Source organism: Indicator indicator, chromosome 20, assembly GCF_027791375.1.
Source record: "Indicator indicator isolate 239-I01 chromosome 20, UM_Iind_1.1, whole genome shotgun sequence".
Taxonomy (NCBI): Eukaryota; Metazoa; Chordata; class Aves; order Piciformes; family Indicatoridae; genus Indicator; species Indicator indicator.
In genome coordinates, this window is record NC_072029.1 from 3,262,528 (window position 1) to 3,286,991 (window position 24,464).

At 38.3% G+C, this 24,464-nt stretch overlaps 1 protein-coding gene across 3 annotated transcripts in view; it reads right to left on the reverse strand.

The window, feature by feature from the left end:
- Positions 1 to 24,464, reverse strand: part of NKTR (natural killer cell triggering receptor) — a 41,402-nt gene that overhangs the window by 5,008 nt on the left and 11,930 nt on the right. For 2 of the 3 annotated variants that reach the window (XM_054390164.1, XM_054390162.1), the window contains exons 3-13: positions 23,164 to 23,271; positions 22,188 to 22,232; positions 20,350 to 20,437; positions 10,457 to 10,486; positions 9,460 to 9,605; positions 8,035 to 8,257; positions 7,312 to 7,464; positions 5,663 to 5,750; positions 4,519 to 4,664; positions 755 to 3,676; positions 434 to 529 (exon numbers count right to left, since the gene is read on the reverse strand). In XM_054390164.1, coding sequence (XP_054246139.1) covers positions 434 to 529; positions 755 to 3,676; positions 4,519 to 4,664; positions 5,663 to 5,750; positions 7,312 to 7,464; positions 8,035 to 8,257; positions 9,460 to 9,605; positions 10,457 to 10,486; positions 20,350 to 20,437; positions 22,188 to 22,232; positions 23,164 to 23,271 — 4,045 coding nt within the window. Of the gene's footprint in view, positions 1 to 433; positions 530 to 754; positions 3,677 to 4,518; positions 4,665 to 5,662; positions 5,751 to 7,311; positions 7,468 to 8,034; positions 8,258 to 9,459; positions 9,606 to 10,456; positions 10,487 to 20,349; positions 20,438 to 22,187; positions 22,233 to 23,163; positions 23,272 to 24,464 lie in introns of all 3 variants that reach the window. The other variant, XM_054390161.1, reaches the window with a different exon arrangement.

Below are 24,464 nucleotides of genomic sequence, written 5' to 3' on the forward strand. Positions count from 1 at the left end.
TGGCTCCCAGCAAAAGGAGAAATAGCAACAGGAGGTTCAATCTGAACATGAGAAAAAACTTCACTGTGAGGGTGCTGAAGCTCTGGAGCAGGCTGCCAAAAGAGGTTGTGGAGTCCCCTTCTCTGGAGCGATTCCAAACTCACATGGACACTGTGATCCTGGGCAAGTTGCTGTGGGTGACCCTGATTTAGCAGGGGAGTTGGACTAGATCTGCAGACGTCCTTTCCAGCCTCCACACCATTCTGTGATTCTGTGAATAGGAAATTCTAAAATCTGCCTCTTCTCCCTTGCACATTTCAAGCAGACACTTCAGACTGTAGCATGCACAGCAGAGCACATTTCCAGCTCTCTCAGCCTGAAGAGCTGGACTGCTGTGCCTAATTTACTGGGTTTGTAACATACCCCAACATTACCCCCAGTTAGAGAACCTTACCTTCGACTCTTGTAACTGTGGTAAGAGCTGCTTCGACTTCTTGACCGATCTCTACTGTACCATCCTCTGCTTCGGCTTCTTGTGTAGCTTCTTGACCTACGATCAATGAACAATTTTGAAAAGCACAAAACAGAACAAACCTGAGGAAAAAGAGCAGGAGCAAACAGGAAGCAAAAGTGCTAGAAAGCTATCTTTGAAGTTAAAACTTTCTTCCCTGCTAGGTGAACAATACAGTGATGTTGAAAAGGAAAACCACACCCTAAAACCATCAGAACTTCCAAGGTAACATGGGAGGCTGTGGGAACAGCACAAACTTCTTACCTATATGAATATGTAGAACTTCGGGATCGGCTTCTTGAGTGACTGTAAGATATGGACCTTGTTCTATGCCTGGACTTAGACTCGGATTTACTTCGTGACCTACTGAGGCTCCTGGATGGGCTCTTGTCATCTCGACTGGGAGATTCCTCCTCGCTGGAACTTTCTTGGTTCCTTGGCCTTCTGTTTAGCCGTGCTGTTTTTCTGACTTCATCAAACAGAGATCCAGGCCTCACTTTATTTTTAGCTTTTATTTCAATTCTTAAACCTGCCGGTTTAGGTTCTGGTGCTGAAGTTACATTCTTAACTTCTGCAGCAGTACTAATTGCTGCTGGCTGTAAGTTACCAACACCTTGCAAAGGCTTCCATTTATTATCTATCATATTGCTTTGTGTATTTTCAGTATTTTCACTTTTTAAGCTGCAGTCTTTAGCACTAGACACAGAGACAGGGTTGTTTTCTTGCCTTCCTGTTTCTTTTTCTTCTGTAATGCTAATAATGTCTATACTATTGTTTCCTAGTTTGACAGCCTCTTGTTCAGGGGGCTCAACCTGTAGCTCTTTGCTTACACCAGCACTTAAATCCTGAGGTTTAGCAGTGAGAATGACAGGGGACAGAATGTCCACATCAGTTTTCCCTGGTGAGTTACGATCTGGAGTACAAATCTCCATGTTGTCATCTGTTTGAATGACATCTTCCAAGCCGTTCTCATTACTTTCTTCTGCTTGTTTCATCTCACCCTTGCCAGTGGTCACGTTTATCCCTGAGTTTAAAACGCTGGCTGAAGAGTTTGTCTCAGTGCTCTCTTTATTAAGGTTACTGAGATCTGGCGAGGCATCACACGTAGTGCTTTTACCTAAAAGGTTTTCATCCAGACAAGACTTTTCACCATTTCCCATTTTATCTTTGACTATTTCATCCTTTTCATGAGCTTCTGTTTTATCCTTTATGTCCCTGCTAAGCTGCTTTTCTTTTTTATCATCCTTGGTAACCGGCTTTTCATCGATATCATCATCATCTTCTTCACCAAACTCCAGGGGAGGCTGCCAATGAAACATTTCCTTTCTTTTCTGAACTTTGTGTTTCCTTTCCTTTTTCCCTTTTGATTTTTCTTTTGCTTTTTTGGAGTGTGCTTTTTTAAGTGTTTTTTTTGATCCATGTTTGTGTTTTTTTGACTTTCCTCTAAAGTTTGCTGAGCTAGAACAAGAACTCTCAGAGTCAGATGATGACAACTGTTTGCTTGTCTTCAATGTACAGTCAGAATCCAGAAAGCCTTCTGAAGAATTTGATTGTTTCTTCATCCTTTTATCCACACTACGCTCTGTATCAGATCCCGATGAGGCCTCTCCTTCTTCTTTACTAGAGGAGAGTCTGGAATCTCCCCTTTTACACCTTGCCTCTCCTCTTTCAGAATTTGATTCAGAGTCCCATTTACTGCCTGAATAGGATTTTCGTTTCGTGTTTGCACCACTCCTAGGCTGCTCAGCAGACTTCTCCTTGGCAGTTTTCTTTTTACTGTGATTAGAATCCCGCTCATGCCTGGACTTCTCCTCCCTTCGCTCAGAACTTAAGCTATTTTTATCCTGCTTCTGAACATCTCCTTCTAATTGCAAGCGGCCTTCTTTTTCTTGGAGCACTTTCACTTTAGCAGAACGCTCACTGTCAGTAGAGAAGTTTGAAGATGATAAAGTGTCACTCTCTTTCAATCCTTGAGAGGACTCATCGTAGTCTTTTGTACTCTTATAAGGGAGGGTACTTTCAGAGCTTGTCTCTTGCTTCAGTTTAAGAGACCGAGCTTTCTGGTCACTCGAGGTGGATTTTCTTTTCTTCCTGTGTCTATCATCATCACTAGGGGAATAGCAAGATGTTGACTCACTATACCCTGACTTGTCACTGTATTTACTCAGTGATGGTGATCTGCCAGAAGAATGAGATTTTGTCCTAGAGCTAGATGGACTTCTAGACCTTGTGTAAGATCTGGAATATGACCTACTTCGAGACGATCTGCTTCTTGATCTTGGGCAACTATCTGAGCTACGATACTTGGAGTAACTGCTTCGATCGCTATCTGAACTCCTCTGTCGTTTACGATAGGAGGAAGAAGTGTTAGCCTCTTTAACCACTACTAAACTGTAACTAGTTTGTGTGGGTATTAAGTGGGTTGTTTTAGCTTTCATTTCCTGAATTCGCTCATAAGATGGTTTCCATGGTTTCTGCCCAGGTTTCCACCTTGAAGGTGGTGGACTATCGCTTAAGGGTATAACAGGGAGGTTTTCTGGGACAACCGGTGGTACAACCACTTTATCACTGGGAAGGATAACTGCTCTTACAGGCTCAACAGACTTGTTCAACTTATTTTCAGTTAATCGTGTTGAAAGATTTCGTGGAGAATTGGAAACTGTCTTTTGATGCCTACAGTTAGAACTTGACCTTGACCTATTTCGAGAACGTGATGATTTAGAGGCTGATCTTGACCTAGAACTTCTTCGGGAATAAGATCTTGATTTAGACCTGGATCTGGACCTGTAGTATGACCGAGTCCCTCTGCTTGATACAGTTGATGAGCTCTGGTCGTCTTTATCAGATTTAGACCAGTCTCTTTTGGATGAATGTCTAGAAGATGAGGAAGAAGAACGAGATTTCCTCTCACGATCACAAGATGACTTTGTCCTCCTGTGGAAGGAATGAGAGGATTCCACATCTGATGAGGCTGAAGTTTTCTTTTTTGTTTGTTTGTGCTTCTTGAAGTGCTTCTGCTTTTTAGATTTCTTTTTGTGTTTCACCTTCTTTTTCTCTTTTCTATGCTTTTTGTGATGGCTAGAATATCTTACAGTACTTAGATCAGAATAACCGTTATGTGACCAAGACCTTGATCTCCGGGATGCACTTCTTTCATCCCATCTGCTTGTGCATGGGTCACTCAACCTAGAAAACAAACAAGATCTGTAATGATATCACTAGCAAGAGCAAATTCTCTGTAAGAAATGAAATGGCCATCAGCAAATTTTGTATGTTGCAGAACCAGTGTGAAGAGATTTAATGTTTTAACTGTCGTAGTCAGGAATTTGACTTCTACAACTACAGGATTCTTAAATCACATTCAAATACAAATTTTAAACCACCACCTTACTGAGTATTCTTTTGGCTATATGTAAAAAGAATTGTCAGAAATATTTGCAATTATTTAGCAATGATTAATATTCTTCAATTTTCCTTTTGATAGAAGCTCTTATTTAGCATGAGGTCAACAGAGATTCTGGAGAGCTGGCTTTCATCACAGACTTTGCTGAAAGAATCTATAAACTAATCCAATATAGGATTGGTGGATTTTCTTATCTTGCCTGGTATCCAAACAAATCATATCACTAAGTTTGAGGATAAAGGAAATGTGACAAAAAACTGGACAGACAAATAAATTACTTAAGTATCCAAGATTCCACTATCAGAAATGAGTCGTCTGATGCTTTTCTGTGTATGTCCTCCTGATGTCACATTTAAGAAAGTTTTTCACTTCTAATTTTCAGATTTTAAATGGAATGTGTTAACCACAAGAATGTTCACATTTTTCAACTCAAATATTTAAGAGCTGAGTAGACATGGGGCTGTGGGACATGGTTTAGTGGTGGCCTTGGCAGGGCTGTGTTAATGGCTGGACTCAATCTTAAAGGTCTTTTCCAACCTAAATGTTTCTGACAGGCTACATCTACACAATCTATCAAAGCTTGTATAAAAACCCAAGACCCTATAAATTTGCAGTAAGATCTTACTTATCTCCTTTGCTCCACTTCTCTCCACTTGGAGGTCTGTATGTTCGTAGTCTCTGCATCTCCTCTTTCCAGTGAGGAGGGGTCTCACTGCTCTCATCATCATCGGATTCAGAACAGGACCGTGATCGAGGTGGGGTGTGGTAGCGCTGTGAAAGCAAAGATATGAGCTGATAACATCATTTTCTTTAAGAGAATGGATAATGTAGACAATATACTGTCTCTTACACAGATTTTGCATGCATCTTCATAACACAAGCTGGAAAAACATTGTCCACACAAAGTCCATAAAGAAAATACAAGTTCTAGATTTCCTGCCACTTTTGGAGTGCGTTTATCCTGCATCAGAAACTGAATTCCATGGCTAACTAACTTCTCCCACCCTAAGAGCACTACACAAAGTTTGAGAGGGGCCAGCAGCTAGTCCATTCTTTTTCAAAAGCTAAAAGGAATAATCAAGGAAGAAGTAATGAATTCCCTTTAAGTAACACTTTTTGGAATAACATCACAATAACTGCAGATAACTTTTTTTTTCCTGGCTACTAAAGCACAGATGTATCACTTGAGTTAGCAGACACCTAACTGCTTGTCTGAATAAAGACAAGCCCTGTTTCAAAAATTACTGCTGTTCAGCTCTTCAGAAATGAGAGCCCAGTATAGAACACGTTTCAAGCAAATAAAAGCCCAAAATAATAAAAACAAAATTCCACAAAAGTGTAGCGAAGCTTCAATGTTTAAAAAAATTTCTGCTTAGGCACAGCATTTAAGGAAGAGCTACTTGTGCAACAGAGGAAAAAACCTCTAACAGTGCTAACTCATCATTTCCCATTACCCAGTTGGATACACACTTAGGTAAATTTTGTGAGGAAATTAGATGCTCCTCAACTCAATAATTAAGACAAACATCTGGTTTTTACTCAATTATTTTGAGCCACTTATAAAAGCAAGCAATATGTGAAAATAAAGTATATATTGCCCCTCAGAATAAAACCTGATAGTTACAGAAGGCTTTAAGACACCCTGTTTACATTAAAAAAATAAAGATCTAGAACTTCCCTATCCTTTCACCTGAAGCAACAACTACTTTGGGGGAGGGGGGGGCAAGCTTTTACAGATGAAAGGCAAGAATAAATAAGTTGTCACATACTATTGTGCCTCTTCCTTTAATTTTTCGTCCAGATTTAGAGACTGAGGGTTTCTGTTCGCTGAGAACTGGTGCAGCATCAAGAAGCTTCCTACACAAATTAATAAAATATCAGCATACATGAAAAAAAAAAATCAAAACCAACCAACCAAAAAAAAAAAAAAAAAAAAAAAAAAAATCAAACACTGATTTTAACTTAATCACATAAAACTTTTTCTTTTTGAGATGGCAGAACTAAGAGTTCAGTGAATACTCTGAGAAATAAAGCAAGACAAACAGTTCTGCAACAAAATGCAAATCAACACACACTTGATTTCAACCACATGTGTAGCTTATATGGAAATAAACTCCAACTATGGACTTGCACTCTGTTGAAGTGGGCAGCTGGCTTTTCTAAAGAGGTTAACATGTGCTTGGTGCACAAATCATGAAAACAACACATACAAAGGAGTTTCAGGACCTTAACAGTTAAGAGTCCTTAGAAGCAAGGCTTCAGAACCTTTCTGAAACAAGAGGTAATTCAGCACTCCTTTTTACAGTTTGTGTATGGTTCTTCACAGCAGCAGTTACCAAGGCTTGGGAAACATCATTAATCTTTCAAGAAAAGGCTTACAGGAGACTAGAATATTAACTAAAATAAAAATCCCCATCCCAAACAGATTTTAGAGGTGTATGGCAATGTAACATATCAGCTCATCTGAGTCCAAAAGCAGAGAAATTTGATTAAAATAGAAGAATCTAGCTGCTATTTAGTAGAGGTGCAAAACAAATCTGAAAAGTAACTTGTGAACTCATGCCTGCCTTCATATCCAAAGACGACTATTTTCTCTTATTCTCAAATATCATGTGGGTCATAAAATTCTGGTTGACTGATTTTGAATCAAAATTTCACCTTCTGAGTAACATGGCACTTCTCCCAGTGCCAAGTTTCCCTGTGAAGAAAGGCTGAAAAAGTTAGGGATGTTCTGCCTGGAGAAGAGAAGGCTCTAGGGAGACCTTGTTGATTTCCAGTACTTAAAAGAGGTCTATAAGAAAGATGGGGACAGACACTTTAGCAGGACCTGTTGTGACAGGACAAGGGGTGACGGTTTAAAGCTAGAAGAGAGAAATTTAGATTAAAGAGAAGGAAGACCTTTTTTACACTGAGGGTAGTGAGGCACTGGCCCAGGTTGCCCAGAGAGGTAGTAGAAGTCCTATCCCTAGAACCATTCCAGGTCAGGTTATTTGGGTCTCTGAGCAACCTGCTCCAGTTGAAAATGTCTCTGCTGACTGCAGGCAGGGGGGTTGGATTAGTTGACCTTTAAAGATCCCTTCCAATTCAAACCATTCTGTGATGTGCTATGATTTATATTCAGAACTTCTGGAGTTATTCACTCTTTTTTTGCATCTTCTGTAATTGAGTTGAAGGTCATAACATGTATGACCCTTAAGGATCAATGAAGCTAACTCATTAGATCTCACTGAAAATCTCTGACACGAGTTGTAAGGAATACTGAAAGAAAACTGTAAAAAGGAGAATTAAATTACCTCATTTAGAAATACTGACAGTAGAGCCATCATTTGCTTTCAGTAGTAGTTATAGACCTTTAGCAGGAAGGGCTTAGGCATTGTTTCCACCAAGTCAACATAATAAGAACATCAATGCTGCTTACGGTTCAGGTTCCACATTGACAACAGGCACATCTCTTCTTAGCAAAAATCTGTTTTCAGGCACTGGGGGAATTTCTTCAGGACGTACCACAGGCTTGTCCCTCTTTGCACTAACGTCAGTTGCTTTTTCTGTTGTATCACTCTTGTCAGAAAGGCTGCTGTGGGGACAAAAAGTTGAGAACACAAAATTAAGTGTCAGCTGATAAACACCACTTCTCAAAGTGACTAACAAAACAAGCCCACATGATGCATCAGACTTTGATAGCTTAACAACCAAAATTCGCTTCATTAAACAACTCAGTTTAGGCTATGGGGACAATTGTGCACTATTATTGGCAAGAAGGTTCAGTTCTTGCTTCGCAGCAAAAAATTTTGCTTTAATTTGCCACGCAATATAATCAATTAGACAAAGAGCTATTATTTTTCTGATGTCTTACAGGTATTCTGAGTCCCACAGGTAATCTAAGTCCCAAATACTTTAACATGTTCAGACTCATTTCAAAGTTGCTTCAACCTTCTCACTACAAACACCTTAAAAATCTTCCAGGGAAATGTTACTCAACAAGCTCAGCTTCAGGGCTTTTTTAATTTGCTTTTGTTTGTTTATAAACCAAGCATCAAAATTCAAATTAAATAAAAGCATTTTCATATTCATTGCTTGAGTATTTCATGGAAACAAAGCAGAGTTTCTCAGATTTCTCTGAAATTTTTAAGAGATTAGTCACCGTCTTTGGCTTGAGGTTTGCTTGCACCTTGGATCCTCTTTTTTCCTCTCTTCCTTTCTTCGTTTTTTTGATTGCTTGGCTTTAGCTCTTCTTTTACGTTTTCTCCTTCTGCTTCTTTCATTTTCATCCTCACTTTCAGATGAAGTTTCTGAAGAGCTTGATGCACTGGAGGAGGAGTCTGAAGCTTCTGACTCAGAACATACTTTCCTCTTCTTCTCCAAAGCTTAAAATAGACATTTTAAATTTACAGGGTGTACAGTTGCCTGTGTATGCAGTGTGTACACACAGCACAAAGTACAGTTTTATCTGTGTATAAACACACACAGAGCGCTTCAGAGGAACTCTCTGAACTTTTTTATTCCACAATGAGTTGCATTAAAGCACAATAAAAAGTGTCAGAATTCTGTCCTACCTAAATCCACACCAATAAAATTATCAGTAGTTGTTAGCTGTTGGAATGTGCTGCCCAGGGAGGTGGTGGAGTCACCATCCCTGGAAGTGTTCAAGAGGGGACTGGACGCAGCACTTGGTGCCACGGTTTAGTAGTCATGAGGGCTTGGGTAACAGGTTGGACTTGATGATCCTTGAGGTCTTTTCCAACCTTACTGATTCTGTGATATCAGGTATCTGTAAAATATTCCTGAACGTAAACTGTAAGAACTTCCCTGCACAGCTTCTACCATGTTAAGACACAGCACTGCAAAACAAAATAATTTTTGAATGAACACACAAAGTCTATAATTGAAGCTGAACAGTTAAAAAAGGTAGTTTCTGTAGAAGGCAATGCAGAGGCAACAAAAACTTGAACAAAGAGTTGGTCACAGTCTCCATTGTTCATTTTTATTTCTACAACTTTGTCATTTTCTCCTTTCTGCTTCCTCAAGCTTTTATATCATCTATTCTCTTGACTTCCTCTAAGGACGTAAATAACCATATTATCCTTAAGGAAAGTCAAAAGCAAAGTAAAAGACACAACTTTAAAACACTCCACTACTTTACAGCAACTACTCAAATGTATTTAAGATAATTCCTTCCCCAAGAAGTCTCACAGAAAGGAAAATGGATGTTGACTGCATATACTGCATGCATTAACATCACCTGAAGAGAAACCTTTGGAAACCACACAAAATTCAACTTGAAGAAAAGCATGTTAGTGTCTCCACCTTTCAGAATCAGCACAGTAAGTTCTAATTATTTTTTTTTTATAAACTACATTAACCTCAAGGACTAATCAAGGAGAACAGGAAGCAGGCAAGAGACAAAGGTTTAGGACAGAAAAACCTTTTCCCTTGCTGTGCTTCCTCACATCACGATTAAAGTTTTCAAGGTTTGTAAGAATTAAGATTTTAGAGATTTTACCACAATGAGACATAATGTCTGAAAATAATGTCAACAGTCAGTGAACTTCAGGCACAGTGTGCTTACCATCTTTGGCTGATTTGGTAACAAGCACCCCACAGTCAATAACTCTCACATCTGCATAGGGTCTACTTGCTGTATCAGTTTTCAGATTTTCTATTTGTTCTATTACTTCAAACCCAGAAATAACCAATCCGAAGACAACATGAACACTGCAGAAATACAACGTTTGGTAAGTACAAATGTGCTGTAGTTATTTTCCAGCAAACTGCGGATTAAAAAAAGTCAGTCTGAAATAGAAACATTCAGCTCTTAAAAACGTATTCCACTTAGAAATAAGATTTTCATTACTTTTACATTTACAGCAATGCCAGGATTTCATGCAAAGTGAAGCACAGGTCACCTCCAGTTCAATTTGAGAGAAATACTTGATGTCACTCTACTCTCTTCTACAGGGGCAGGGTAAACAGATCATCGTTACTAATCCATCTTTCTATTTTTAAAGTTTTGTGCAACAGAGAGATCAAGAGCCCATATATAAAGATGACAAAGAAATGCAATTTTCCCCAGAGAAGAGACATTTATTTACAGGTCTCTACAAACCCAGCATGCAAATCCCCACTGGCATTGCAAGGACAATTCTAATTAATCCCCAGTCTTGTCCTACCACATCACATTTCTCTTTCCTCCTTCCGCTTGCCCCATCATTTATACATCCAAGAATTAATATATTTTGGGGATAAAAACATGCCACAAAAGAGCATTACCCAAACTTGACATTTCAGCTCACTGATTTATGGACTGAGGGCAGCAACCAGCTTTAAAAAAAATAATAATGTCAGGATTTAAGAACTTCCAAGTATTCAAGCAGCTTTAGGAAGCAAGTTGCAACTTGCAATTTTTATAGGGCTGAATCTTTTGTTTTCCCTCTTGTTCTGTTGTATAATCTCTCACAGAATGAAGATTGGGCTTTCCCCCCATTGTTGCCTACTTTCAATAGAACATGAAGACTCACAACCTTGAAATTTCAGTCAGCACTGCAGAAACTAGAAAGGATTCTTACCCATCCAGATGAGGAGCAGGTTTTGTTGTTCTGTTTGACAAACAGCAAGATGGTAAAGAAAAAAAAAAAGAAAGAAAATCAGAGATTCAGATGAAAAAAAAAAAAGAGGAGAACAGCACAGAAAAAAAGGAAAAGAGATGAAGGTAAGACAAAAAAAAGTGAGAAAATCCAGTTACATACATGGAATTTAAATGGACATTATATATACAGGCTTTTTTATACTTTCACAGGAAATCTGTTTGATGCTTAGCTAACTGTGAATATTTGAAAACCATACCAAGTATCACTTTATGCATGCAATAAATAATTTTTTCAAGTAAGTGCCTTTAAATACACATTCAAATATAACTCACTAATGTTTTTAATCACAGAGAAGATACAATTTGGCTCTTGATAGCGGGTAACTAATGGAACTTAAACGTTTCTGAAATTGTTAGGTTCTTACATTACAAGGTCACAGATTATTTAAAAAAAAAAGTTATTACATGTGATAAATTCTCTGCTTCCACCCCCTCACACTTCTTACTCTCTACTTGATTGCCCTCATGACTCAGAATTTGAAGCAATACTTTTCTCTTTAACCATCAAGACTATAGCACTTCAGCTCATGAGCTCACAGGCTTCCCAAAAGCACAATGCAAGCAGACATTAGACACTACTCTATTTCTGTGATAAACATGGTCTTCAGCTTCCCACATTTGGCTGTTTCTAACCTGAAGGAGAAATGCAACTGCATCACATTTTGTAGGCTATCCTAAAAGGCATTTGGAATTATGCCCAATTTCTGAGTTGACTTCAAATCAGCATGCTCAAGGCTGTGCATCCATAATTCTATGTTACAATTCACCTTGCTGATGATACTGCTACAACCTGGCATCTCTCTACATCCTTTTCCAAAAGAGAAAGGGAATTATTTCTGCATGTGAGCCACAGGGAACCTTGCTATGAAAATTCAGTAAGGAACATCAGAACTTGCATTAATCTTATGTATTGGGGAAGAAAAAAAAATTTGCATTTACAGCTATTTTAATATTTGAATATTTCTCCTCTCTCCTCCCCAGCATTATTTTGCCTTTCTAGCTTTCTTCCAATGAACTCCCCTCTCTCAAAATAAGTTAGATGCTTTTTCTAAATTTAGAAGCACACAGATGTGGCACAATGAAGTCACTTTTTCACTGCTATAATAAAATACTATTTTCAAAGCACCTATCTTCACTCAAGTGTGGAACTAAGTCATAAAACACTGCAGTGCTGGAACCCATGCCAAAAGTTGAAACTGTGAACCAGGAGTGGTTACACTCCTGATCTTTTTTTTTTTAAGTTCCAAATGCCAACCAGCCCTTCCACTTCTGTAATACTAAATAGTAGGAAAACCTCTCTGGCTTAACACAGGGAATAAATGTTATCAAGACAACATGTAATTTCTCAGTAGTTTGGGGGGGTGTTCTCTGTTCTTCCCTTGCTAATACAGAGTACTGCTACAGAGAGAATTCTTACAGCTTCTCAAGTTCTTCAACCAAAAGTCAACTGCATTAACCACCTGCTGTTAGGTAACCAGTTTAAGCAGGCTTAATTATAAAGTTGATTTAAAGTAGTGAAAACCCAGAAATGTGTTACTTTAATGAAACCAGTAATAAACAAGGCTCAGTGCTTAGAAATAGCTAGAAACAGCAATAGACACTTGAGATGAATGCTTTGGTAATGTGCTCCTGCCATGCAGCAGCACCACCACTTGAAGATCACTTGAGCAGATCACCCAAGCATGGCCTTTACTTAGACTAGTCCTCAACAAGCAAAGAAAGGGATTGTTGGTTCCTTAAAACCTATATAGTTTTTTTCCATTACATTGGCAGTTTGATAGATCAAATGGATAGTTTTTTTTCATTTAGTTGTTCCTAAAATGACATCACAAACAACAGGATTATCCCAAGAGAAGACTACTCAGATGCACAAGGAGCTGGGTGACTTAACAGACACTTCCTACAGGAAGCTCCTCATTGTGCTCTTGAAAGTTTTTTTTCAGCTCAGTGTCAGGGCTGTAACATGATGTTTATTCTGCAAACGTGCACTTTAAAAGACCACTTCAAGTTTTCTGGATATATTCTGCCTTTTTCACTTCTTGAACATTTGCTTTTGCTTAAAATCTTAAATCAAGAGGAAAACCTACTTACTGCCTTTGCACTATAGAAACCTGAAGTCATGATGAGCTCCTTCCCTGAAATAGTGTTTTATTAAAACATTTTGATACAGAACATTCAAAATCTGCCTTATAATATATATTATTATCCAAGTTATTTACAGAAGGACAAATACCTGTCTTCACTTAAAAGATACTGCTGAAGAAAAAAGCATCTTTGATAAAGGCATGTTATCACCCACCCCCCCATAAGATCTTCAGTCCTAACACAGGATTCAATACACATAACAATATGATCAGGAAAAAAAAAAAAACAAAAAAAAAAAACCAAAACAAAACCAAACCAAAACCAACCAAACAAGAAAGATAATAAAAAACAGAGAGAAGAAAAGGAAAGGACACAGCCTTAGAGGAATGAGACATTACCTTTGGAGCGCACGATGTAACACTGTTTCTGTAAATTTTACACAAAAATGGCAGAAATAAATTGTAATACATTTTCAGACAAAACTGAGTCTATGTTTTATTAAATACAAAGTTTTAAAATTATTATTAAAACCAAGTTGTATGCAGAACAAGGATGCCTAAAAGAGGGCTCTAAATTTTCTTTAGAATGTAAGATTACTTTGAAAACTGCAGTTAAATTCTCCTTTAAAAAAAAAGAAAGAAAGAAACCTACAGACATAACTTGCTTGCATCCACCATTATAAAGATAAATGGTTAGGAGAGAACTGTCCCACCCCTCCAAGTCTCAATCCAGCATAAGTGTTAGAACACAGACACAACTTAAGCAGATGAATAACTGGTTGCAATGGGTTTATTCACATGCTTGCAGCTCCTTAAATGTTCAAATGCTCTGCTGAATCCAGTCCTATGGAGTATACTTCATGGATTGGCACCCCAGTGCTCACATGTTTTGATTTACAAATGCAATGGGATAATTCAGTAAGTTTACAACTTGATACACTTGATGATTAGCTGACACCACCCTTCCATGACGAAGTTTTTCTAAACCTAAGCAAAACATGTGTTTCCTTTAAAATATGTGCATTGCTTGTGTTCAGAATTAGAGAAAACATATTGCAGGTGCAAAAAAAAAAAAAGGCAAAACAAATACACCAGCTAATACCATAATTCTGCTCTGGTATAATTCTGAACAGCAGCAACGTTTTCAAAATGCATTAGCAGTTCAGCTTACTCATAATGGGCATCCTCCCTCTGCCCCCACCAAAAAACTATTAGTTCTTAATTATGTCTCTGCATATTTGAGCATTGAAATGATCTGTTTGTTATTTATTGCACACAAAAGTATCTTGTGAATGCTCTCACATGGGCTGTACTCCTTTAAAGCAACTTTGGGTCAAGCCAATGGGCCCTGCCTGAATGCTAGGTGCATGGATATCAAAGATAACACAACACCAGCCCCTTTATTTGAAATCTATAGCTGTTTATGGTCTTGATAACTGGTCAATAATTGGTATTTGATTCACAGTACAAGAAAACCCGAATCAACTGTTGATAAAAATAATGCCTGTTTCAGGACACCAAAAAGACTGAAGAAATGAATTAACTTTGAGAAGCTGGTTACACTCAGAAATCATTTGTAAAATCAAAACAGAAGTCCTCACAATTTATTTTATCCTTCATTTAGCAGATGAAAGTGGTTAGTTTAGAGAATTTGCAACTAGGCATGGCACCACACATTAAATTTTTTTTAAAAAGAAAAAAACCTGTTTAGTTTTGAGCAAGAAAGCAAAGACTGAGAGACACATTACGCCAACAATACCCTCAATATGGGAAAATAAATAAACAAATCTAGCAGTAAGAGCAAAACAGCCTCAGGTTTTAAATAGCTTTTGAACACCAGAGGCAAGAACACCAAGCATTTGAACTGATAAGAGACACAACCTAGGACTCCTATTTAAGTTGCTGTAAGGATGAATTCCTCAGTAAACTACACAGATAAATAACGAGGCAATAAATTAATCATTATACAGAACTTCCCACTGACAACAGAGAGGTTGGTGACTTCGTTTTTGGCTTCCTATTGTTTTCTTTATGCTTCATTCCACATTTCTCTTTTTCCTGTAAATGCAGCTTGACAGATTTTTCATGAAAACAGAAGCAAAGCCCATGCAAGAATTTGTAGGCTCAGGAGTCTCAACATTATAGTACTTTACATACTCATTTTTCACCAGAGTTGCACTTCTTTTATACTGCAACTTTCCTTACTAGCAGGTTGGGCACAGCCATGTGCATGATGGAGCTGCTCCAATGAGACTAGAGACCATCACCAGATCAACTTAACTGAGAATCCCACCACACTGCTTGGGAAGAAATCATCCAACAAGTAATAACAGCCACTGAGCTGGAACATCCAAGACCAGGCTGACTGTGCTTCCTAACTCTAAATCAGGGACCTAAAGATAATAGCTGTATTCATGCAATCCTCTGGATGCACTCCCTCGGTAGCAATAATACTGATAATCACATCATCATCATCATCTTTTTGGCAGCACTTCAGAACAGACATGGGTGTATATAGACAAAGGAAATGGTTCCTGCCAACCTCTACCCTATCCTAAGCATTCCCTATCTGAATTTCAACACAAACAACTGAAAGATTAATACACTCAGGTAGTGTTTAAAACTTCTGCTAAATAACTGATGTTTCTGAAAGAAGTTACTCACAGAAAAGAATTAAATCAAAGTGGTGCTATCTGAAAATACAAACAGCCCATTTATAACCTGGTGCCTTCTAACTATCTTCACCACAAGTCTGCAATAAATTGCTACAACACATCCCTCTGGGCAAAAAAACCCCAAAACTTGAAATTCCAGTATTTCACAAACACAAACTTTATAAAGGGATGATTTCTGTATCCTTTCTGTTGGATTTCAACAAGATGCATTTCTTTAGAGTAGGAAATGTTTCACAGACACACATGGGAATAGACTTGGCCTGTTTAGAGTCCTTGTGCATGAAACACAGAATCCTTCCTCCACTAAACATTCTCCTTTCAACCCAACAGCTACTCCTATTCAACTAAGCAAAAAAATTAAGTGAGGAAAATTAATCAACAAGCATTAAATACTGCACTTCTGGCACTACATACAGACACTTCTGACTCTATTCTACTTTTTCATCTTGCCAGTCTGTTGCAGTGTTTTGTTTATTCACCTGACACTGGCCTCACTGGAGCTTCCTAACAATACTTACAAGGTCTTTTCCATGCCCAGTTCTCTATTGTTGCTTATAAATGCTTTAAGCATGCTCAAGGCAGAGAAATTCCTGACGAATCAAAGAAACCTGATGATACATTAGGATGGGCCAGATGCTTGTTTACAGGAAGGTTAGTCTGGAGCTTCTGTTTCAAGCAAAACTGGCCACTGCAGCTCAACTTTCAACACTTTCAGGCATGGCATGGAGTCATGTTATGACCTAGTTTGTTAGGGCAGTCTGCCCAAGTGATACTCCCCTAGTTATTCCCAATGACATATTTCTGTGGCAAGCAGGGAAAGCACTTCTGATGAATAAGCAAAAGTGTTATAATCAGGATTCTTGCTACTGTTTTAGCCCTGCATGAATAAATTCTTATAAGAAGATAATCTATTTGCCCTCCTAATCATCAACATTAGAGAAGTTATGAGGAAAAAAAAAAGGCAAACAGAGGTGTGAAGGACTTCAGATGGAGAAGAATTATCTCCCTTTCTGTAAAATTAATCAATAAACAATTACAAATGAAACAGTTAAAAAAAATTCTGAAGGCTGCCACTGAAGACTGCCTTTTACACAATCTTCAGGTGGAGAACCATTTTTCCTAGTGGTAAACTACAAATAACTGTGTGTTCCTGAGTACAAGAAACACATTTTAGTTTCAAAGAGTATCACTAAAGGAAGCAAACAATCTGTTATAGAAAAGCTGTACAGATGCACAGTACATTCCCTGAAGTAATCAGATAAATGTCACCAAGCAAGACTAACTGCTTCAATACACTGCATTTTCAAGTTAAGGCACTAAAATCTTTAGTAGTTGTTTCCCACTTTAAATCTTGAAACTCAAACTCTCTATCTCACGAAGCAGAAAACGAAGTCCACCATTAAAAATCTGTACAAAAAGAGATTGTTGAGCTATGAGTTTGATCGAATAATAGAATGGCTCAAGCTGAAAGGGACCTTTGAAGGTCATCTAGTCCAACCTCTGCAGCCAGCAGGGACATCTTCAAGTAGAGGTTGCTCAGAGCCGCAAACAACCTGACTTGGAATGGTTTCAGGGATGAGGCTTCTACCACCTCTTTGGGCAACCCTGGTCAGTGTTTCACCACTCTCAGCATTAAAAAAAAAAAAAAAAAAATCTTCTTTGTATCTTGTCTAAAACTGTTTTTAGTTTGAAACCACAACCCCTTGCCCTGTCACAACAGGCCCCACTATAAAGTCTGTCCTGAGCTTTCCTATTGGCCCCTTTAAGCGCTGAAAGGCCACAAGAAGGTCTCCCAAGGTTTCACCGTCCATCCTTGCTTATTCATAAGCTGAGCTATCAAACATGAACCTGACCTTACATCTGACTCTATACATACACACATCCCATACATTTACAAGCAGCCCCACTACATATTCACTCCTAGGATCAGCTGCAGTACTGAGGACCAGCAGTGGGATTTGGCTTAAACAGAGAAACTTGGATGCCTTTACTGTAGTCCACCAGTGAGGCAGGTTCCCAGCTGCTGGTCAGATTTAGGGAGAACACTCAATTGCCAACATACAGGTACCTTGAGCTGCTTGTACTGTATCCTGCCTGGCTTTCAGCTGCTGCTCCAAGACAGCAGTGTGTCTGGCAGGTGCTACATCATGTTTCTGCTCCCTCCCTGTTTTGGAGTTCCCAAAGGTGTCTCAGACAGCATTTGATGTCTGCATCCAGTAAAATGAAAAAAGCCCAAGGTCAAGATGGTCACAGGAGCCTGAAGCATTAAAGCATGATTTAAAAACTTGACAGCTGCCCGCCCAAACCTCACTGGTTATACCAGGAGTTCACTTCTGGGAGTGATTCAGTTTCAAGCTGGTACCATTTAAGACACTGCAGGATATCCAAAGGATCTACATGAGGCAGGCAGGTAAGACAAATGACCTTCAGAACATCCTCATCCTTCTCTCCCAGCAGCTGAAGTACAGGTAGGACACTCCAGGACTCTAAAAGTATCTTTAGATTCCTACAGGAGAATCTAGCTTACGTGGAGATCATTACATTACCTGAATTACCAAACTGGCATTCTCTCTTTACAGTGCTATTATGAAAAAACAGAATTTTTGAAGAAATCTGCCTCTTTCAGAATACTGTGCTTGAGGAAAGTACTCTTAAATACTGCTCATTTTATTGGTTCATGTAAATAGTAACTTAGCATCCAACACAACCTTAGGTTGCTTTGGTACATGGGGAGTGTTCATAGCTGTTAAATCTAATCAAACAAATAAGCTGACTCTACTAAGCATAAGGGAAGGCAGACAACTTCTGAATCAAATGCAGGAGAGAAAAGAAACTTTAGAGCCCTCAAATGACAGCTTCTTGACTGATGTGACATCATTAAATTTTCATGTATACTGTTCAGATAAGCTTAAAAATGGAAAATCGTGGCAAGGGGACCAAAAGGTAAGTCACCATGTAGTAAATGGTGAACTAATGACTTTCAAAGAGCTTATTAAACCCTAGAGTCTTTAATATAGTTTTCCATATTAAATACGTATACATATCCAGATTTACTGTAAAGAAGCACAACATCTAAAATTTAGTTTCAAGGTAACAGAAAAAAAAAAAGCTTTTGACAATTTCTCACAGTGGTAACTGAAAGATATCCTCCTAGGTTCTTATTCATTTTCCATTTTTAGAGCATTCTTTAGGAAGAGACCTAAAAATGTCTCTTATCTGAACTTCATCATATCATACTGAAGCTCTTTTTCAGGCAAAGAAAAATAAAAAAAAAAAAAAGAAAGATTTTTGAGGACAATTTACTCCTTTACTGAAGACAGTGAAGCGCCATTCATTCTTATCCCCCAAGAAAGATGGCAAAGAATTTTTCATTTCTTTTTCTGGTCAAGTAACTGCACTAAAATTTACTTTTGAAAACAGCAGGATTATTTCACGAAGTTCTTAGCACAAGCCCCGAGTTATAATTCCAGATCTTTCCAAATACAAAAACTGTTAAATAGTTACAGAAGGCAGTTTTAAAAAGGGAGTTAACAGGAAGAATAATCACATAAAAATTAGCAAAAAAAAAGGCTAATTAGCTTGAGAATGCTAATAGTGAACAATTAGTATACAACTATTTTAACCAGAAGTCCCTGCGCATAACAGACCTGAGTATTTACTGATGGTAGAGAATTGTTTTCTACAGTTTAACAGAATATTGTTACACAATTTTAGATTTTATATTTTTAAGGTAATTAAGGAAAAAAAATGATTATCAGCACAGAATTTTACAAAGTGTTGGTACCAAAGGTGTTGGCATATAGACAAGTAAACAGAATTATGCAGCAATGTAGAAGAAAAGTGTTTCAGGAACAAAAATTAAAATAAATAAATAAATAAAAATTAACTCCCAGCACCACCCCCCACATAAATAAAAAAAAAATCCCAAACAAACCAAACCTACCAAACCCCAACTCATCCTCCTCCCCATGAAAAACAAAACAAAAAAGCCCCAACCAAAACAGAAAACCCCAACAAAACCAGAACCCCCCCCCAAAATAAGTAAAAAGTTACCATATTTTCCAAGAGCAAATGCAAAACCACACAAACCACCTTTAGATCTCATTCCCTTTTGCCTACAATGCTTGAGACTGTCATTTGCAGATAATCTGTTCAGATTTAGTTGGTGCATGCACAAAGCCAAAGAATCTATTTCCTGGACACTAAGAACTTGTTGTATTAACTTTTTTTTCTTTTTAGGGTAAAATGCAATGAGTCAGGAACATCCATGTAGTACCAGCTTTTAATCCAAATGAACACCACAAGCAAATTGTGCTAACTAAAGCCTCCTATTGTAGCTTCTGCTGCAGGTACCCCACTCAACCCTTGCTAAAATAAGGCAGAGAATGTGGCTGTAGGCAATTTAGCAATACCATCTAGAACGTGGCTATAGGTTAATTTAGCAACACCATCTAGAACGTGGCTATAGGTTAATTTAGCAACACCATCTAGAACGTGGCTATAGGTTAATTTAGCAACACCATCTAGAACATGGTTGTAGGTTAATTTAGCAGCACCATCTAGAACATGGTTGTAGGTTAATTTAGCAACACCATCTAGAACATGGTTGTAGGTTAATTTAGCAACACCATCTAGAACATGGTTGTAGGTTAATTTAGCAACACCATCTAGAACATGGTTGTAGGTTAATTTAGCAACACCATCTAGAACATGGTTGTAGGTTAATTTAGCAACACCATCTAGAACATGGTTATAGGTTAATTTAGCAACACCATCTAGTACATGGCTACAGGTTAATTTAGCAACACCATCTAGAACATGGCTACAGGTTAATTTAGCAACACCATCTAGAACATAGTTATAGGTTCATTTAGCAACACCATCTAGAACATGGTTATAGGTTAATTTAGCAACACCATCTAGTACATGGCTATAGGCTAATTTAGCAACACCACCTAGAACATGGTCATAGGTTAATTTAGCAATACCATCTTTCTCATGAACAGCGCTTCTCTGTGTAAGAAAAGCTCGACTGCCGCATTACTTCTACTCACATGAAAAATTGGGAACCATTGGTATGTTTCCCTCGGTTTGCCATTGACAAAAGGAACGCTCTGTCATGTTTGAGAATAAAGTTTTCATCTGTTTGAAGAAAAAATATGTTTGTCAGATTCTTCCCCGGCGAGGAACACGAGTCTAATTTTCTTAGTAACTTATGGGTGCTATGAGGAGAGAAGCGCTGCGGCTGCTGAAGAAACATGAACAGGTTGGAAAGCCCAAAAATCACACGGAGACAAGCCCCTCAAAAGTTACAATAGATGCAGTTATGAGACAGAAAACATTCTTTCTTGAAAAAAAGTTTCAGATACAAGGCAAACATTTCTCATGAAGTCAGGAGTAGTGCCTTCAATAAACATTAGATTCTCCCAGAGCTGGATTTAAATCCAGCATTTTCTGAGCAAGGAGACTGGCAGATTTACTGACATCCTAAAGCAAGATTTAACACACATGATCCTGTTATTTACACAGCATGCACCTCAGGCAGAAAGATCTAAGGACAAAGGCGTTTCCCTGGTAGGGCATGTTCAGCCACCTCTCCATTCAAAACTGGAAGTCTCAAAACATACAAGGGGAAATAAAACCCAGACACCTGGCTGAGAAACCAAAGAACACGTTCTTCCTGCAAGCCAAGTATAACATTAATTAAGAGTCAACTAAACATGCATTTTGTTTGCCAGTGAATTAAAGAGGACTTCTGGTTGTACAGCTTAATATAAAACTAGATCTGAAGTTCATTTCCCAAACAAAACCCAGTCAAATTTGGTGTATGAGCCCACTACTTTTAAGGTGACATATCAAACCACAAAGCTGCATGTTTAGCATTCACCACCTTCAGAAGCAAACCCCAGTTACATCTTAGCAAATGGATCTATTTGAGACCTTCTTTTGACTAAAGGCTGTAATTCTCCAACACCAAACTAGGTTTCTCCTTAAGACAAACTTAATGACATGCACTTAACCAGGCAGAACAAAACAGACAGAACCAGGGGCTGTTACATAAATACATATTGTGCCTTTATTAACATTTCGATACCACAGCAACTACCTGTTTTCTTGCAAGAAAGAATTGTATGTCTTTAAAGGAATGCTTTATAAACTCACCATTTTCCTTCCAACAACAGATTTTCCAAAGGGGTAAACGTACACTTATTTATTTACAAGTTCTTTGCAAGCAAACTAATTTGTGTAGCATGTAAACAACATCAAGCACTTTTAGAAAGGAACACTAGGCATACAAACCTTGAATAGGGAAGGGGAGGAAAAGAGACATTAACAAAAGAAGAAATAACTGTTTAGAGCTGGAAATTATACCAGAATTCTTTCTCAGAGTAAGTCATTAACCCTCAGAAAGGTTAGACACAGAACTCTTCATTTCTCCAAGGAACACAAATACCCATCTACAAAGGGATGTATCAGTTGCCTATATAATTTACTAGGGAGGGTAAAAGGGAACAGAGTTTGAATTTGTGTTACTGAGCTTTTGTCTCTTACCTTTTCATTTTGCAAAAGACCACATTCTCTATAAACAAAAGAATATGTTGACAGTTTTAGGCAGGAAGATAGGAGTTTATTCATGAATAAAGTTGCCTAACCTCCATGCTGAAAGTCATGTTTAACCAATAATGTTAGCCTTAATTAATTGTCAGTTAAAGTTAAAAATTACCCAAAAAATTATCTGAAAGTCATGCATATAAAAAGGATTCTCATGCAACATTAGTGTCATGCAAAAGGTGATCTATAAGTAGACCTGTTTTCATTAAGTAGTTTGGGAATCAAGACTTGTTTATCTCAGAGCTGAAGAAAGAATCTGCAAAGACATATTTCCTCTTACCTTTAAAATAGCCACCATAAATAGATTCACCTCCTTTTCCATTACCTAGGCATTAAAAAGCACGAATTAGATCTTTTGTTTCATTCATGAAAACAGTTGTATTAACATTCCACCAGTTCATAACAAACCAGGATACTCTGGCCACCAGTATGAGAGCATAAGCTCCTCAATTAAAAGTCACAGCCATGTGTTATCCTCTTGACACTCCAAATATTGAGAATGAAGATTGCCTTAGTGCCTCTGAATCCTGGCAAGTCTGAAGCAGGGCTCCAAAGGCTAATCCTCACTGGTATTTGCTAAAGCAGCAGCAGACAGAAAAATAACAGCAGCAAACAAGACAAAAACCCAGGTGAGGTAAGGAAGTAGCTAACGGTTTAAAGACATCTTCACTTCCACCTGACTCTCAAAACATATTCCCTCACCTGTCCATTTTATCAGGCACAAGATTTCAGCAGAGAGGGAATAAGACACATTTCAGTAAGGACAAGCATTGCAGGGAAGGACAATATGTTGGAGAGATACTGAAGGAAAAGGAAACAAAGAAACTCCTGGAAAATATCCTTAAGCTTTACATACTTCTAGCCTGTATATTACTTTAACAAACTTATTCAAAAAATTATGCCCCCACATCAATAGAGTGTTACTAGTGTTGCCTCTACTGTGCACATAACCCAAAAACCAGTTAAAAGGCTACAGTTTGGATTTGGGTTGTTTTTTCTTCTTTAATTTAAATACATTCTTCTAAACAAGTATTAGTTCAGTTGAAACATTCTAGACTTGCCAAAAAAAAAAAAAAAAAGAAAAAAGAAAGGATTGAGCCATGCTCCACTTCACAGCAAATTTAGTATTTTTATGGCACTGTAGTACTTCTATGGCATTCTCTCCAAAGTTACATTAAAACAACGTAAGTTATAACATCTATATTCCATTTGGAGCATTTCAGTTTCAAAAAAAAAAAAAAAAAAAAGTGTTTTACCTTCACTGAAGTCCCCACCCTGAATCATGAAGTTTTTAACCACACGATGGAATGTGGTGCCTTTGTAACAGAGCTTCTTTCCAGTTGTTTTGCCAATTCCTTTTTCACCTGCAAGGTTACACAAAAAGGATGAGAAAATTTTATCTCCTCAGTGCCAATGGATACAAGAGAGCCATCAGAATAGCACAACTACAAGACAACACACTCCTACCTGTTGCCTTTTCACTGCCTTAATAGCAGAAAGGATTCTTTTACAAGGGGACTGTGAAGTGAAAATTAGGTTTTTTCTTCTTTAAAAAAAAAAAAAAAATCCTCCCTCCCAGGAGGGAGGGCACTTACTAGAAACCACTCAGGACAATAAAAGAAAAAAGTTGACAATAATGATGAGTTAACCATTTCCTATGGTTTTAGCTACACTGCTTTGTTACCTGAAGCTTACAGCAGAGTCCTTTTCAATCTGTTTATATAACTGGATGCATCAGCTGAATGCCCAGAATGAGAATCTGAACAGGCTTCAACTCAGTATCAATGCAATCCATTCTTGGAAACATGGGATTGAGGTACTCCAAGCATGTGTCACATCTTCACCAGTCCATGAACAGGGCCAGGCCACCATTAATGGCTGGCACCAACCCTCTCATGCCCTACTAACACTCTGACTGCCAACCCAGTTGGAGGCATTTTGAATTAGGTGCCCCCAAATGGTCTCTCAGATTATGAGAAGGGAAGCTCCTGACAGAGCATCATAGAGCAGATGTGCTTATGCTTTTTCAACAGCTGGACCAACTGAGGGGCCTGCAAACACCAGTTTGCAAGTCAAGATGCTTGAATTTAAACACAAGGAGCCTCTTGCTCTTGAGGCAGACAGCCTTCTTTCACAGCAGTCAGGTCTATTTCTGACAACAATGTCAGGCTGCAAGAAGGCAGCCAGAATCACCCTGTCCTCCTCCATCTGTTTCTGACAAAAAGAATCTTGGCTACCCTCACAGAGATTATGGAGAGAGCCAGGCATCATTATGGGCACTGCATTTCAAACACTGGTCTCTAGTCCTTCTCTTGGGGCATCTCACCTGGCCTTGAGACAAGTGAAACCACTCTTCACAACAACACAGTGGACATTCACAGACCAAATCAAGCTGCTATGAGGCCCCTAACAGTGTAAGTGAAGACACATGGTACTTCAGCAGCCTTTATCAGCTGAACGCAGGTGGATACCCACAAACCTCAAAGGAAAAAAAACATGGATTGGCCTAGCATGCAGAATGCTGAATTTATGTAGCACAGATGTGCACAAACACTCA